This window comes from Monopterus albus, unplaced genomic scaffold (genome assembly GCF_001952655.1).
Source record: "Monopterus albus unplaced genomic scaffold, M_albus_1.0 scaffold5.1, whole genome shotgun sequence".
NCBI classification, from domain to species: Eukaryota; Metazoa; Chordata; class Actinopteri; order Synbranchiformes; family Synbranchidae; genus Monopterus; species Monopterus albus.
Genome location: NW_018127885.1, coordinates 2,549,619 through 2,566,769, shown reverse-complemented (window position 1 = coordinate 2,566,769; position 17,151 = coordinate 2,549,619). Strand labels below are relative to the sequence as shown.

Genomic DNA, 17,151 nt, shown 5'->3' with positions numbered 1-17,151 from the left:
TTACTGTTTTGGATCCAATTTAGAACGTTGAGAGTGGGCAGCCCACACATCAGCTTTAATTTAGAATTAATTCAATGTGCGGAGTTTATGTATAATCAAAGGTTCCGCTAACCTATAGTTTCTGGCGCGCCCGTTGATGTGTGGGACTGTTCACAACTGCGACTGAAACCAGTGGGGTCACACTCTCATCAGGGAAACCAGTCAGACCAGGACCGCATATCGGATCTCCAGTTCAGCTTGGCACAGGATTCCCGCTGTTGGTCCGGGACCATTGCTCAGGAAAATGGACCGGCGATAGAGAGGGAGAGAGGGGGAGAGAGACAGAGAGAGGAGTTATGTATGAGCATGTCCCAATTGCGCTGCATTTTATGAACCACCAGATGGCATTCCAAGACTGTCACTGACTCAGCACTTTGAGCTCCCATTGACTTGTATTGCAAAATATAAAGCTGAATAGATTAAAAAGTATAAATGTTGTAAAAAAGTTGAATACAAGCAGGGATGTCCTTGAAGAGTTGAACAGATCAAGATCTCAGTGGCCTGTATAGCTGAAAGTATGCTGGACTTACAGTATAAAGTGCCAAAAAAGGGGTGGAAGATCCCAGAATAATAATAATAATAAATAAAGAACAGGAGAGCATAGTGTGGATGCTTTACAGCATCCACACAATAATAAATAAAGAACAGGAGAGCATAGTGTGGCTCAGCATCCACACAATTAACTAGTAACTGGATATTTTATATACCTGTTAACAATAGCAATCAATAACAGAATGGGGTTAAAATAATGCTTGTTCAATGTCCAAAATAACCTCAACATGATCTGCTAATAAGCAGCTTAGATGGCCAAAAATATGAAAGATCATTAGTCCCATCTAGTGGTCCAAGAAGGCACTGCCACCCTGACCTTTTCTGGACCTCTTGGCTCTCTCCCCGAGGATCCAGGAAACAAAACATATTTTCCAAGATCTTCTGATCCTGAGTCTGTGTGCTGCTGGTATCCTCACCACCACAAGGCTCAAACTGGGCAACTTACACAGGTTTAGGTGAGATGTAATGATGACTTTCTACCAACATGTGCCAGGAGATGAGCTTTTAAGTTAGTAAATATTCATTAGCATATTGTTTTTAAAAGAAAATATCCAAAATGGAATTCTCATTATACATTATATACCTCAGTTATACTGATTTGTTAACTTTAACAGTAAACAACAAACAGATGAAACTGTAGGCCTAAATTTCTTCTTTTATTACAGAATGTTTTATAAAATACATGATATGGGCACATTTTTGTTTATGCCATACAAAATATATATGGATGGATGGATTTATCTTACTTTTATTGTGAATTTTGTTTCTCTTTTACACTTACTGTCCACTTTATTAGGTACACCTGTACATCTGTATGCAGTTCAATGCAACACTTCCACCTTAACATCTGTGTTTATGAAGCTCAAAATGCTTCAGTTTTTGGTGAAAGTGTTATAAATGTATAAATTCAATTATGTATTTATTATTGAGGTCATATTTAAAGGTGCTGTTGTCTGGGACTACACTATATTTAGAGGTGTTTCTATATTTTTGTCCTCCCATACACAAGAGTGTCAGATCTGATGGCTTCTATGCTGTACAATGAAATGCGTGCATGTATACAGTGGCATGCCTTAGACAATAAATACAAGCTGGTCAAAATAACATTTCTGCAAATGTAACTTTTTTGTTAGTTTTATGCTTAATACTATCTTAGTGCCATGTCAAATAGCTAGACTAACAAAAAAGACACGTGATTGAGACTACAATACAAATCAGCTATCAGGACAGTAGCCAAAATCTAAATAAAGCCCAAATTAAATACAAAAACTGCATTATATTTGTTGTTTTACTTGTTTACATTTTCGAGAGACTGATGTTGTCATACCACTTTCTAGAACAGTGGGTGGCGGTAGTGCGTTTTCTTTTAGTCGATTTCATTGGAAGCAGGTACGAAGAAGAAGTAGGCTAAATAGTAACTACTAGCACGGTTTACTTTTGTTAGCAAGTGAAGTTGGAGACAGAGTTTGGTAAGGCGGTGGTTTGCACTATTGCTGACAACGCGTTTGGATAAGGTAATTAGATAGAATTAGATTAGTCTTATTATAAAAAAAGTCTACGAAACTGTATTTTCGGTCAGCGGCGTTTATCCACATGGTCTCAAACGCATGTGCCAACTGTAAATGTAACTGAAGTAAAGCAGCTCGCGGACATAATTGTCAATAGTTGGCAGCACCCAGCGAATGTCAAAGCTAAAGCTAAGCTGCTAGCAGTAGCTGCCGTTACCCTGGTAGCTAACGTTAGTGTTGCTTTCAAGTGCTCCTTATGAGCTCCGTCCTCCAAAAACTTGTAAATATAGTTTGCTGAACTGTGTGCTGAAAAGTAACTGTTAGATGGATCGAATAATCTGTGAGAGGCGCATATCAACCACAGAAGTGCTGTAGGTACAGGTACAGTACATACTTTGTAAAATAAAGACATCCTATTAGTACATTCCGGGGCGTTTGTTTGTTTGCCTTGTTTCGTTTATGGGTGTGAAATTCCAGGTCAGACAAAACGCTGTTGGGATTATACACCGATCAGGCATAACATTATGACCACCTGTACATCTGTATGCACTTCAGTGCCACACTTCTTCCTTAACATTTGTGTTTATGAATCGCAAAATATTTCAGCTTTTGGTGAGATTGTCATAAATGTATAAATTCAATTATATGTTCATTATTGAGGTCATAGTTAAAGGTGGTGTTGTACTGGACTACATTATATTTAGAGGTGTTCCTAATATTCTGACCCTCTCATGTATGTCAGTGGGCAGGACAAAAATATACAGACACCTCTGAATATAATGTAGTCCAGTTACTTGATTTTTTACAACTACCGGACACTATATGCTACAAGTACAGTGATTAATTAAGCAGTTACTTAACGATTATTTGAAACTTTGTGAAAACTATTTTGTCATGTTTTATATGAAGATGACAAGCATTTCACTCCAGCCTCTAATATGTGAAGATTTTATCATTTTCATTTGATTTATTTTGATAACTTTAATTTACTGATAATAATTTTGAGGGTGGGACTGTTGGTCAGACAAAACAAGTGTTGTGAAGGTGTCACTTTGAGCTCTGGGTAACTGTGATGGTTACTTACTGATTTTTACTGTCAGCTCCTCGAAGGTGAGGACTTGTGCTTTGGTGTGCTGTTCAGACAAACCAAGACATTTGAAAAAGTCAACTTGGACTTGGAAAATTTGCTTAAATAACTGGAAAATTAATCCTGATAAAAAAAATAAAAAAAAATGTTGTCACTGGCCTAGTTGAATCTTAACAGTTGACACTGGGCGAAAACGTGGGGTATCTTAGAGCCTGAACAGGCCTCCAGCCAGTCTATCATAGGGCTGACACATAGAGACAGATAAACATTCGCCCTCAGATTCACAACTACAAGAAATTTAGTTGCCAGTCAACTCAAGCTGCATGTCTTTGGACTGTAGGAGGGAGCTGGAGCACCCAGAAGCCCGCACAGGGAGAGTATGCAAACTCCACACTGAAAGGTGCCAGTCAGCCATGAGGTTGGCACTCAGGTGGCAGTGCTAACCACTGAACCACCTTACCACCCTAGTCTTGCTTTCTGTACACAAAACTTTGTTTTAAACATAGCTGAGATGGTTACTGTAACTGACCCTCAACAGTTTATAAGTAAATATGCATTACAAAACACATACAGAATTAATATGTACAAAATTTAAGCTATATAATGTATATATGTATTTAGTTTGTATAAACATGTTAGTAAAAGTGTTATATTGATATAATTAAAAAAGACATTTAATATTGGAATTGGGATATTCTTTCCAGGCAGGTGTTTTCATTATGCGGCGAGTGGAGCATGTACCTCAGGCTTTTGAGGCCCCTGTCGATGTCCATGCCAGCGCAGATGGCCAGGTTTACATGTTCAACAGGAGGCTGAATCAGGCAGCTGTATCTTCAGATGATGAGGAGCTCACTGTCGTGGAGATGAGGCCACGGGCTTTCCAAGAGCAGGACAGACTCAGGAACGTCCAGCTGCTGGACCGGGAGGTCTTGGATGGTGACAGCCTGAACAAACTTGCACTGCAGTATGGCTGTAAGGTAAAGATTTTTGAAAGTCACTGAGGTTTTTATATAATTCTAGCTTTAATGATATCTTCAGAGGCCAATTAAGTGTTGACATAAACATATTTTCATACCTATTTCTGTCAACAGGTGGCAGATATAAAGCGGGTCAACAACCTTATGCAGGAACAAGATTTATTTGCACTGAAATCAATAAAGATACCAGTTCCGAAACACAGCCTTTTAACAGAGACTTGCACAGGCCTAAATGATTCTCATTCATTTTCCAGACCAGTGAAGCTTCAGGACAGAGCCAGAGCCCAGCCACAACTACAGGTCACAGAATTTCTAATAGAGGTGGACAACGATACTGAAAAACTGATTCAGACCAAAAATGGTCAAGATGAGGATTTCTTGAATAACTCTGAGAAACCACAACAGTTTGGTTTCAGAGGACAGCGCCTGACCAGTCACGGCGCAGACTGGGGCATCCACTGGTGGAACGCTTTAGTTGCCATGCTTCTGATAGGCATTGTTCTGCCGTTGTTTTATGTAATTTACTTCAAAACAAAAGGTACAAACGATCATGGAGTAGTTTCACCATCAGTTGTTAGCGGTACTTTACAGACACTCATCACCTCTTCAAACACCTCAGGGGCCACCCTCATTACAAGAAAACCAGGTTAGTGTGGACTTCAATAGGTGGCAATCAAGATAAACCCAAAGCTCTTTATGTTATAACTAAGTGCAATACCACCACGTGTGTAGTTTCCACTACAGAATTTTGCCTTTAATTACACAAACTGTGACGGTTCACTTGTTGAAGGGAACTAGCTGTACACTGCTCTCATTTTTGTGTGAATTTAAGACAATATTTTATCAAAAAAAGCTTTTGTAAAGTGCAGCTGGCTGAAATAATCTCCTTGGTACTACTGTATGTATTCCTGATCTTTTGCTTTGACAAACTAATGTTTGCTGGGATTATATTTCACCAGGTGCTTTACTAACTGTGAAATATTAAAGGGTTGTGTGTTGAACCTCCTCACATGACACAAGCTGAGCAACAATTGCCAAAAAAGAACACAATGTAGGCATTTCGGAGTAGGCCTGTTGTCTGAATGAACATAAAGAGCGATCACATCATGGTCAGATTTCAGGTGGAAATTTGATTTGATCCCAATGCAATTTACAGTTTAAAAATGCATTTAAATGTTTGCCCACAACTGCTGCTGCTTTGACTGTGTGAGGTTAAATTGTATTTGACGTGGGTTTGAGCATTATTTGTGACTTTTCTGATCTAACTTAGGTTTTGTTTGTTTGTCTGTATGTTCATTGTCTGGTTAATGCTATGCACCTTCTGAAAATGCCAAAAGTGTGGGGTTTTCTTCTTTTTCTAGTGAATAGTCAGTGCAGTATATTTTATCTTGTGTGCCATGTTGCAATCTTTAAAATATAAGATGATGCATTTTCAAAAATCATTTGCATTTCTGTTAGTTTAGTGATTTAAGTGTTAATTTTAGGAAAGTTCCTTAAAATGTATTTGTCAAATTTATATTGTATTGTACATCCATGAGCAGCTGAGTCCACCAGGAACAGATAGGGAATTTGGTGTGGCTTGTCCAGTGCACTTTTTAAGGTTTGAGGTAGTTAAAATGAATGAAACTGGTAAAAAAATATATTTTGTTGAGATTTCTAAATGTGTAAACCATTTTAGATGGAACAGTTGGTATGTCTGAATCTTTTTATCCAGCATGTTTCAACTGAATACAATCTTACATCTTTGAAAGTGCCTCTAAAGGATTCTCTGACTTTTTATTGTGATAGTTTTTGCCACTCAAGATTATTTTAGCATGTTTATTTAGTTATGAGATTATAAACACACAAGGTACCACTCACTACTTAAAGAAAACATAAAGCTGAATATACACACATATATTGTATAGCTGGAGTGTGTATTTTGTCAAGATCTATTAATAGAAGTGTTATTTTTGATTAGTTGCAGTATTCACACTTACCAAAAGATGGCAGTATACACAAGCACTGCTGATGTAGTGTTTTTGCAGAGACGGGAGTCAGACACATGCTATTAATTGACATCTAACTGCATGTAGGATGATTATATGTTTGATACATTGATTTCTGATTACAACAAACTGTCAGCTTTTAATTTTATTTGTATTTTAATAAATAATGTTTCAGTTATGTAGCTGTGCAGCAGCTATATATCAATGTCTTCCCACATTTGCAGGTCTAGTTAAGTTACCCTTATATACAAATAGTTTTTCCAAACTGCTTCAGTGAGATGGTAATTGTGGTAAACATACAAGTTATGTTACCCCAACATCACATTATGGTTGTAGTGTGATGTGAAAGCCCTTTTAAGTTGTGGAATTGGATGATTATTAGGTGTTGGCTGAACTTAAGGGGAATCCTTACCATAAAAAGTATTTGTACGGCTTTGGACACCTTGGAGAATATTTCAAATATGAGCAATTCATCATTAAACAGTGGATTCATGCAGTACAACAGTAAGTCAAAATAAAATCAGATTTTCCTCAGTAACACAACCAACAGGATTTTGAAGTCCCACAGGGAAAATTAAATGTTACACCGTCTCCATCCAGAAACCCAAGGACAAGGTCAGTAACAAAGCAGCACTGCTGAAACCAATAGGAAAGTCAGCGTCTGGCCCACAGATGCTCGCTGTGTCTGGGCCTGAACCTGGATATTTTGGTTGAGACAGTATATGTTAAAAACCACATCCTAAAGAGACATTTGGACTCCTAAGGAATTAAAAGATACAGGGACATTTGAATAGATTAGACATTTCTATAACCACTAGATATGCATGTATAAGTCAGCTACAAGTGAGGAGTAACAAGTTACACTACCAGTCAAAGGTTTGGGGATACTTTCACATTGAATTGAATGGGAAAATGTGTCCAAACCTTTGACAGGTAGTGTATATGAACAAGAACAAAAGTTTCAGCTTATGCATTTTATTATTCCATGACAGGAGACCCTCATTACTACATTCCCTGCTCTGATCCAGCTCTGGGCTGCAGAAGTCTGGCATGCTGCCAGCTCCCGCCCTGAGTCTTATCCTACTGTTGATGCATGCCCCCCACCCCCAACCTATACAGTACCTTCTTACCTTCAACAACCTAAATATGATGTGCTTGATTAGTATTAACCAGTGCTGTAGATACCAATGAAGAGAAGGGTTTCTCAGATATGTGACTGTCAGATTCATTTGCCTATACAGTATATTATTTAAATGTGATCAAAACAGTTGGAACAATGCTAAGATGACTAAAGCTTGTATACTTAAGGTGAAAATTAATTCATCTACCTGGAGTATATACTGTGTATGGCTGTGTTTTTGTGGGTGGTGTCTCAATTCCAATCCAGCACATTTTTGGAGTTTAGCATACTCTTCAGAAGGGAGGGGGCTTTCCCCCGAACAAAGCACAAACATCCATAGAGTCTGGGTAGAGGGTAAATAGAGTGAAAAGATTCATGACCAACCCGTAGCTCTGCAGCTTCAAGTTTGCACACTTGAGCAGCTGGCAGCAAGCCACTTGGCCAACACAAGCAGCCCTAATCCTTTTTCCAAGGAGCTTTCAACACTCATCTCTCTGGCACACTGGTCAAACTCTCTCTCTTTCTTACATTCCTGTCTCTCTGGAGTTCTGCAGAGCCGTCACCAGGAGGCACTGTGGCCCTTACAATATAAATGCTGTTGGATTTGTACTGTTGATCATTATTCACTGCTAAGGTATGTGCCTTCCTTTGATTTTCCCCTGAAGCGAAACAGGTATCGGTTTTCATTCTTTCTTAGTGGGAATGGAGGCTTAGTTTCACGATGTCATGTTAACCTGAAGCCCACAGAAGTACAAGGTGTTCATGAAATTGGTGTTGACAAAGGTAAACAGGGAACTTTCATACAGTTTTTATGCTTCTATGCTTCACTGGCAAACATTTTTATTCAAATCCCCCTTTGTAGTGAAAGGTTAACAGTAGGGTTTTTCTTGGCTTGTTTCCACTTTTAATGCCAATTAAACTGCTAATACTTGAAGGCAGAAACCAAAACCTTAAAATTCAGAGAAATAAAAATTGATTTAATGAATGTCATTAATAAATAAATAAAACATGATTATTAGCATTACAAATCTAAATATAGACAAGACATTTTCTGTGTGAATGTCTTAGGTCTGTTTCCCAGGGGGCGGGGGTCAGGGAGATCTGGGGTTTCAATTTCCTTTGCTCCCGGGGGGGATTTAGCAGACACAGGGTAATTTGTAGTGAAATTTCCAGCACAGTTTGTTTTGCAGGTGGCTTAGAACGAAGGCAGGGCGTGGTGGGGAATGAGAGAAGCAATTTGCTGCCTGTGGGCTGTGAATGTGTGCACTGTTGCACAGCAGTGTGTTTAATGCTGAGCCGGTATGTGCTGTGGTCAGGGCTGGACTGGGGGAAGTGAAGCAGCAGCAAAACATTCATGGGCAAAGCAAACCCACAATGAGTGAATATATTACCTATTATAATACCTTTTGTATCTATAGTATATGGTGGCTATAATAATTATTCATACTTCATTTTGAAAGGGCTGTCTGGTCTGCAACAGAACTAGCTACTTCGTATATGAACATGAAAAAACTATGTCAACTTGACACAGGAGTCAAAATGATTATTTCAATCTGTGAAAGAGGTCACATGACAAAGCACCAGGAGAATTTATTTGAAGTCTAGGAGACATTTTCGTCTCACAAGCTTCAGAGGGGATTCAGTTAAAAACTTTTTCTTTGAATCTTCAGTTACAGTTTCAACATGCAAATCCATGTCAGATGTTACGGTGCCAGTCGAAGAACACACAAGGTGTCAAGGGCAGAGTTTGGATTGCTTAGTTTGTTTTTATCAGCATACATTTAATCTAATAGCAAGGAATATTAAATGTCCAGAGTTCAATGTTTTTGTGCAGTGGATCGAGCTCCATGAGTTGAATGAAATTGATCTAACATAGTGTGGGCATGCTCTATGTTATTCCTTAAGTCTGATTCTATAAGTAAAGGATCATCTGGAGTCACAGCAGGCTGAACAATGTGACGTTGTGTCAGTCATATTGCTGCAGGGGCGGCTGTTTTCCTTTCACCCCAACTCAGCACCTGTTTTACATTCCACCTGAGGTATGAGGGGTCTTCGCTCAAGGGACAGTTCTAGTCAAACTGCACAGTAAATTAAGAGAGCAAAGTTATGTTGTCTCTTGAATTATTGTGACATCTCTCAGACATCAATAATTATTCCCAAAGTGGCATTGTTGCATCTGTTGTATTCAGATGATATTTTGGCCATGCTGTCAGTGCCCAAGGTGTACTACAGTAGGTGCACAACAAAATGATATTGATATACTTCTCATCTTTGAATAATAATGAAACTAGATGTCACACCTCTTACTCTACCACCAGCAGTCATCATTTTAGCAGCAGCTCCTCTACCTAGAAATCAATATTAAATAAGAACATTAAAATGTTTTAAAATTGTATTTCTTTTTACTGTAGTTAAAAACATTAAATCATTAAATTATGCTCTCTATTCAGCATTGACCACTTTCTGGCCACTTTCTTAGGTACACCTGTACAATCTTTTGCAATCTAATACAACAGCATACATTCTACCTTTATGAAGTTTATTTTCTGTTTAGTTTTTGTTGAACTTGCCCAAAGTGTATACATTTAATTCAGCACAACCAGACCTGTTGCTCTGGGCATCATAAACTGAAACCACTGGACTATCAGTGTACTGACAACCCTGTGCATCTCTTACAGACGCCAAAGGTACCATTAACACATTAGCATCTGCTGCTGGCTATGCTGCAGATATCTACAGGTTTCTAAACAATGACTGTGTTGGTAAAACATGTTGTTTTGGAAGTAATTTTGCAACATACTTTATAATTAGAAATCCAGCTGGAGACTGTTAGACCATTAAGCATGTCTATAACCAATGTGCTGTGTGATGTCATACTGCTTCAATTTCTTACTTTATATTCATCTACTATTGTGCCTTGGTCCGATTTGGTGCCCTCATATATTTTCTCCTGTCAAGACTATATTGATACTATCGATGTATTACACAGAAAAAAAGCATAAAAACAATTATTCTCCCCGAGTTGCTCTTTCTCCTTCTCATTCTCCTCCTCCCTTCCCGTCCTTCTACAGTGTTAAGGCAGGGCAACCCACCTTTGGCCTTTTGCTTTGATTTGTAATTGAATAATTTAATAGCAATTTAAAGTTTTTAAATGTGGAAAGTCCAGGTATTTCTTTGTTAACTTGGTTTATCAGGCAGTATGTCAGTTTTCATGTCACTATGAGATAACGCTAATCAGGAGACAGTGTCAGAGGCTGAGAAATGAAGACAGAGGTTTATATTTTTACAGGCCGAGAAAAATGCAGAAAGTTAGTTTGTATTTTTGTAGAACTGGTTTAAGAATTCACAAAACATCAGGTTGCTGTGTGTCATGAATTTAGAAAACTAGTTAAAAAGTCTAATTGCATCTTAAGAGATGCTGCGGAGCTCAAACTGCATACTGTCTCACATTAACTTGCACTCCATTGTGTCTTTGTTAGTTGTAAAGGACGATGTAAAATGTTGGCAGGAAGAAAGACTCCGCTGAGACAGGCATGGATGAAGAGAGGATAATGGGTTGGACATGCTTCTCTAAATCGTTGGATATAACTCAACTTGGCTTGAAGGAGCACAAGACAACATAAGCAGGAGGCTCAGTATGGGCTCCCATTACTCTCTTCATATAATACACCTGCAGTGCTGATGAAGGAAACAATACAAATACAACCGCATTAAAGTTAGTTGGAAATCATTAACCAGCCGAATATCTTTATACACACTGCACAAAGAAATTTATAGTAAACATTCAAATTAATCAGAAAGAGTTCAACAGTTAACAGTTAAAAGTCTTTCTGTTCTACTAGCTTTCAAATGCCAGATTTAACACTGTTTTTGGTTTATAATAACTGTTGGATCATTTTCCTTTTTTATTTTCTGCCTTTGAGACATTTTAAGACCTTAACACAAAATCAGGGCCCTTGGTCTAAGTGGCAGAACTGTTTGTGAATCTGCTGTGTCGGGCCACATGTTCACTTCTGCAGTCTCAGGCACAATTTCTGGCAGACAATCTGTAGCCCCTCACTGCCAGATGAATACTAATTAAACTGGGTGATTTTTAAACAGTAACTGGAAGGCCCCCTCACACTGGTGGTGGATTCCTGTATTAGCAGACATTTCTCAGTTCTGGGTTTTATTCCACAGGAGGACTTTGGGGATTTTTGTCAAATAAAATGGAGGATAATGCAAGTACATATGCTGCAGTGAGTGGAGTGTTAATGACATGGAAATCCTCCGTCTTCATTCAGTCACACTAAACCAAACATACTGTTAACAACAACTGAAATAAGGTTGTGAAAACACAATATAATACCATGGTAATTACATCAGGAGACAAAACTCACCCCAGCACCCCAGCTGTGAGCCCTATGCAGCAATTTGTTTGGAGGATGACATGGGTAATGAGAACCACTTGGTGCTGAATAAAGTCTGTCAGGGTTTGGAGGTTGCAAGGCTCAGTACTCTGCTCATCCCTCTGAAGTACTTGAAAAAACATTTGTTACACGTCACGCTGAGAGATGCCTAATTTCCTGCCATTCCCAGATGCTGCTGTGCACGTGTTCTCAGAGAAGTCTTTTCAAGGAAAAGTTAGTTGCTTGCAAAAGCTGAGAATCATTCAACATGGAAGTCTGTATAAAACACACTATAGCCAAAAATACAACATGAGAACATAAGAATGGCATAAAGGCTCGGAGGACTTGAGGCTCAGAGGACAAAATGGGAAATGTCTGCTCAGGCAGACATTTCCCATTTTGTATGGCAGATGGTGACTGTCAAGGTAAGAACCACAGTGAGGCCAAACAAAGACGATCAAAACATGATAGAGGACTTGGCCAACAATGAGAATGGACACCGGGAACAAGCATCTATCTTTTATTACAGCGCTCACAAAGCTGCCCTACATGGGGGAGTACATGTCAGCCCATTCCCTTTGGCAAGTGGCTCCTGATCCAAGGTCAGATAAAGACACAATGGCAGACCATTTATAATGTACCTCAAGAGTGAATTGTATAAGCAGAACTTTATTTGGCATTGTAAAGATGAAAGGAACTGTGGACAGACTGATGTGAGACCATTTCAGTTCAAAATGAAGCTTGTGATGCTTTTTCTGTGCCAGAATTTGTGGAATTGAGAGAGGTAAACTGACTTGTGTGCTTGTGTGTACAGTGAGTTAGTTGGACTAGTCATTAACTGTGCTCTTTAGATGTAAGCAGATGTTTCAGCAGATTACAACAATCAACATCAGGACATAAACTGAGGGCAATGGGTGTATGTTTGTGTGGTCTTTTGCATGTGATATGGAAAACAAACTGTGTTGGATAACAACAGGAGAATCGGGAAAATGATCCGAGTGAATCTGAGTGCACTGTCTATCAAACTAGCAAACGTTTCTGGAGCTAGTGATGACAATATCTTTTTCTTTTGTAATCAATAATACAAGGACACAAGATGAAATGAAGCACCACCACTACAGACTCAGCTCTGATGGAGGCTGTGTCTGCTTCATTAAACACACTGAGCTAATCAACACTTTTCAACTGTAGATGCTCACTACTTTAGAGAGCAATCAGTATTGGTGGAATATGCCTCTTTAGAAATCTAAGCACACTCTTCTTCTTGTGCCTTTCAACTCTGTGATAAACATATAAACAATTCCAGACTTGTGTACAGAGAAAGATCATAGAGAGCTGAAATTTGGACTCGCTGTGGTCTGTCTTAATACTGTACTGAATAGTTGGTAAATATTCACGCAAATTCAAGCATGCTCACGTTTTTTACTGCAAATGCATAAAGCTCAGAGCTCAAGGTAGAGCCGCTGCTCCTTCACCTTGAAAGGAGCCATTTGAGGCGATTCAGGCATCTGATTAGGTTTTCTGGGTATGTCCAGCTGGTAGGAGGCCCCGGGGCAGACCTAGAACATGATGGAGGAATTATAAATCTCATGTAGCCTTGGCACACCTCATGGTTCACCAGGAGTAGCTGGAGAACATTGCTGGGGAGAGGGATGTCGGGACCGCACTACTGAACCTGCTGCCCCTGGAACCAGACCCCAGATAAGCAGCTGATAATGGATGGAGATGCAAAATGTTTTGCTGTAAAATGGTCACATATGCTACTGTATACCCATGTACACCAGTGAGCAGTAAACAGTTAGGGCTATGACAAATGGAGAAACATTCCTTCCAAAGTGGGCCCTTTTAATTTAAGATAGTAAATATAATAAATATGGTCAAAATAATCCAAAACTACAATCTGTCTAAAACTAATATCAGTACTGTCTAGTCTGATTAGTCTATTTATAGTCATGATGAAATTTTAATGACCTCAGGTTTGATATATAGAGAAACGCTTGACTTGTGTCCCAACTCCTGTATTTGATTGTAGTATGATGACTTGCTCTATAAAATTCACATTTACTCATTTTCTCCTCACTCTGGAACTGATATGATTTTCCTTGTGCTGATATGCTTCCCTGACCTGATTTGTGCTCCTGTGGAGCATCCTAGATCTCCCCCGCTCCTTCTGTGAAGAAAGAGCAGGGGAGATGGAAAACATGACTCCTTTTTATGCTTGGAGGTATGGTGTACACAGACTTTATGTATGTGTCAAGGTGATGACAATGAAGCCTCCCAACACGCTGAAACCTGAGACCAAAGGTCAGATTTTGTTCTTCACTTCAAAAATAAGGTAATCCACTCAGACCAGTGGGGAAGTGTGCTTTTAGGTTTTAGCTCTATGTACTGTAACTACCACCCTGTGGTACCTTTATATCTGTGCCAGTTAGAGAGTCATTGAATCTGTCAGTCAGACAAACTCTTGAATGGCAAGTAGTAATTTTGAGTTTGAGATCATCTTCTTTGATAAAAAGAAAAGAGAATGAAGGAGAATGAAAAATCTGCACCATCTTTTGACTGAAAACCCAAGTTTGACCAGTAGATATACACAAAGTGATTGGCTGCAAGGTTGCAAAAAACAAGACAGGCTAGTGTTTGACTCTTGATCCAGTAATCTCAATGATCTGATGATAGTGTTTCACTGTCACTTATTCTATCATTACATACAGTAAATAAACAGTTGTGGTGAGTCACGGCTTAACATTTCCCCTCACAGTTTGACTTGACAAAGGTTTAGCAGTCTTGTGTGGACAGACTTGTTCCTAATTTGAAGCTTGAAAAGAATTGCTGGGAATAGTTCTGGGGTGTATTTTGAAGGTATTTCCTTGTTTTGTAACCACACTACAGAGTGCTGTAGGGATGATGTATTTTTGTAGGCCAGCCCAGAAATTAGCATCATCCTGGCTCCTTCGACAAAAAGCCAATGGGATTTTTCCACAGGCTTTTGGATTATTGTAGAAAATAAGCTCTGCGACAAACAGCAGTTTATGACATGTACATATTTTGTTCAGCAAGACAATCGTCACACTGTTGTTAGGCTAAAAACAAACTCCACCACGGTCCCATGACTTTAGCGTCACCACCACGGCTTCCAACTTGTAATTTGATTTAGTGAGTGTTACCTCTTGGACAAATTTCTTTCCTCTTAGTGTGACCTGATCTAGCTAGGGAGCATGGCTGTTATTTAGAATAGTTCGCAAGTGCACAAGTATGAAGATAACAAGGCAGTAAAAGCGGGCGACAAAGCAGATGAGTCTCCATTTGGCTGGATGACATTTAATATCCCAGACAGCCTCTGTAGTCCCATTTAGCCACTTATTAGCAACCGCCTTTCTTAAGGCACGTAAAAGCATTAAAAATTGTGAGTGGGCTTATTTACTGGCATGTTTTATTTCATAGAACAAAATGTGAAAATGTATTGGCCTTGTGTTAACCACAGACCTTATTTTCAGGTGTCTAACCAAAAAGTGATTCAAAAAACCCACTGACTTCAGGGCGAGGAAACCGGAGGTGCAAAATGCTAACTCAGTTCCACTTTTTTGTACTCACTACTATAACCGTCTATTGGCGCTGCTCTGAGGGCAGTGGTTTCGATTGGTCCACCACTTTGCTCTAGATTAAAATTTCTCAACAACTCTTAGATGGATTTCTATCAAATTCTGGACACACATTCATGGTGTCCCAAGAAGGACTCTTAACAACACTGGTGATACTTTGATTTTTTTGTGTCAAGTCATCAGGTTTTCAGTTATTCAGTGAAATATCCAGTGCCCCCATGGGATTGCCATTTTTAGTTTTGATTGAAATGCCTCAACAGTTATTGGATGGACTGTCATTAAATCTGGTAAAGGTATTCGTGCTCCCCTCAGGACGAGAGGGATTTCACAGGTCTTACTAACTCCAAATAAATAGCTGCACTCAACTAAGTTGGGAGAATAAACAGAGCTCAACTTGTTTAAGCAGTGGACAGAGGAGGAGCTTAGCTTTGCCTGCTCCCAGGGCTTCTGCATTGTCACCATCTGCTTGTTCTTGACACCTGAGAGTTTTCCAAGGTGTTCACTAACCTCATCAGGTCAGACCATTGAAGCCCCTCTCAGCACAGCAATGAGTGAGTGACAACAGCCTCCCAGAGATAAGAGCAGAGCGAGAGAAAGACTTCTGGATAGCAGCGGCCCCTCAGTGTGTGTGAGGGTATTGTGTATGTGCACATGTGTATGCGCACATCCCTGTATCCATTTGTGGAGGTGCTGAGTGACAATCTAGCCCTGGGGGGATTGTGTCACCGGGGAGATAGCCACCATTGCCTAGCAACCTCAGGCCTCAGGCCTGCCGAAGTGCAAAGTGAAAGCTGATCCTCCTTAAAAATGTGTTAATAATGGTTCTTTTCAAGCAGACAAAACTGAAATGCTGTAAACATTTTGCCCTTGACATTTTAAAGGAAGTGTGGTGATATTCTATAACTTGTATCATCCTACAAATTCCCAGCTAAAGATTGTGAAGCCGAAGCCCGATTTCCCTCTGTTGTTGCCCAAAGCTGCACCACTTGGTGAGATGTTCCTTTATACTGAACAGTAGTTTATATTGAGTCCATCTCACATACGTCTGCTGTTACAAATATTTACTAGGAAATAGATAAATAAATCTTTTTAAATAATTGATACAAAAAAATTGTGATTTATTTTGTATGTAAAATTTTGAAAATTCTAAACTGTAATCTCAAAATCAATAAGGTTTAGTTTGTGTGTTAATTCTAAATGACTCTAATGCCTAATGTGTGATGTCCATTACAAAGTGAGCCTGTTACCAGCTGTCACTCTGTCCTCCAGACTCTGAGCCCATTTCAGTCGTGTTACTAGACAAATGATTGTCTTCCTGCTAGACATCCCTGACAAGCCATGTCAATACTGCAGGTGCAGTTGGGCTTGAAATTGCTTTGTTTAAACTTGTCAGATTGGAATGGAGATCTTAAAGAAAGATCTGTCCTCATTTATACAGCTACGGCACTTTGCAAACCTAAAGAGATTTACACCTCAAACTGCCTTTTTTTGGAAGATTTTTTATTTTTTATCTAAAGAATCTGAAATTGATTTTTGGTAGAGCTGTAAATAATTAAAACATTGTTTACTTTCCTTCTAATAAACTTTTGGTTTGCATTGATTTTTACTCCCCATTTTTGTGTTGCGGTGCACAGGGGTGTAAGTCATATTAATGTTTGAGAATAGTGTTGTTTTCGTTGTTTTCAGTACTTCTCCCTCAAAATACAGCATACTTGCATGATATCAGTTCGTCTTATTATCTGTGTCTCAATACATTCAATCTTACAGTAAAACACCTCATAGTACTATTTTGGTATAGACAGCTCCTTTAACATCGCCTCTCATCTTAAACATTTGAGTTAACACTAGTTTACTGTGGAATTCCCAGTTCATCTGACACTACCAGGTAAATTA

At 39.1% G+C, this 17,151-nt stretch overlaps 1 protein-coding gene across 2 annotated transcripts; it reads left to right on the top strand.

Annotated features, from left to right (window-relative positions):
* The first annotated feature begins 1,527 nt into the window (after positions 1–1,527).
* On the top strand, positions 1,528–6,265 carry lysmd4 (LysM, putative peptidoglycan-binding, domain containing 4). Of its 2 annotated transcripts, none has more exons than XM_020614419.1 (3): positions 1,528–2,480; positions 3,891–4,163; positions 4,278–6,265. In XM_020614419.1, the coding sequence occupies exons 2-3, from the start codon at positions 3,906–3,908 to the stop codon at positions 4,812–4,814; spliced, it is 795 nt and encodes a 264-aa protein (XP_020470075.1). In that variant the 5' UTR covers positions 1,528–2,480; positions 3,891–3,905; the 3' UTR covers positions 4,815–6,265. The 2 variants fall into 2 exon arrangements, with proteins under 2 accessions (XP_020470075.1, XP_020470066.1); XM_020614410.1 differs by having other exon boundaries at positions 1,528–2,105; positions 4,278–6,264.
* Positions 6,266–17,151: the final 10,886 nt, after the last annotated feature.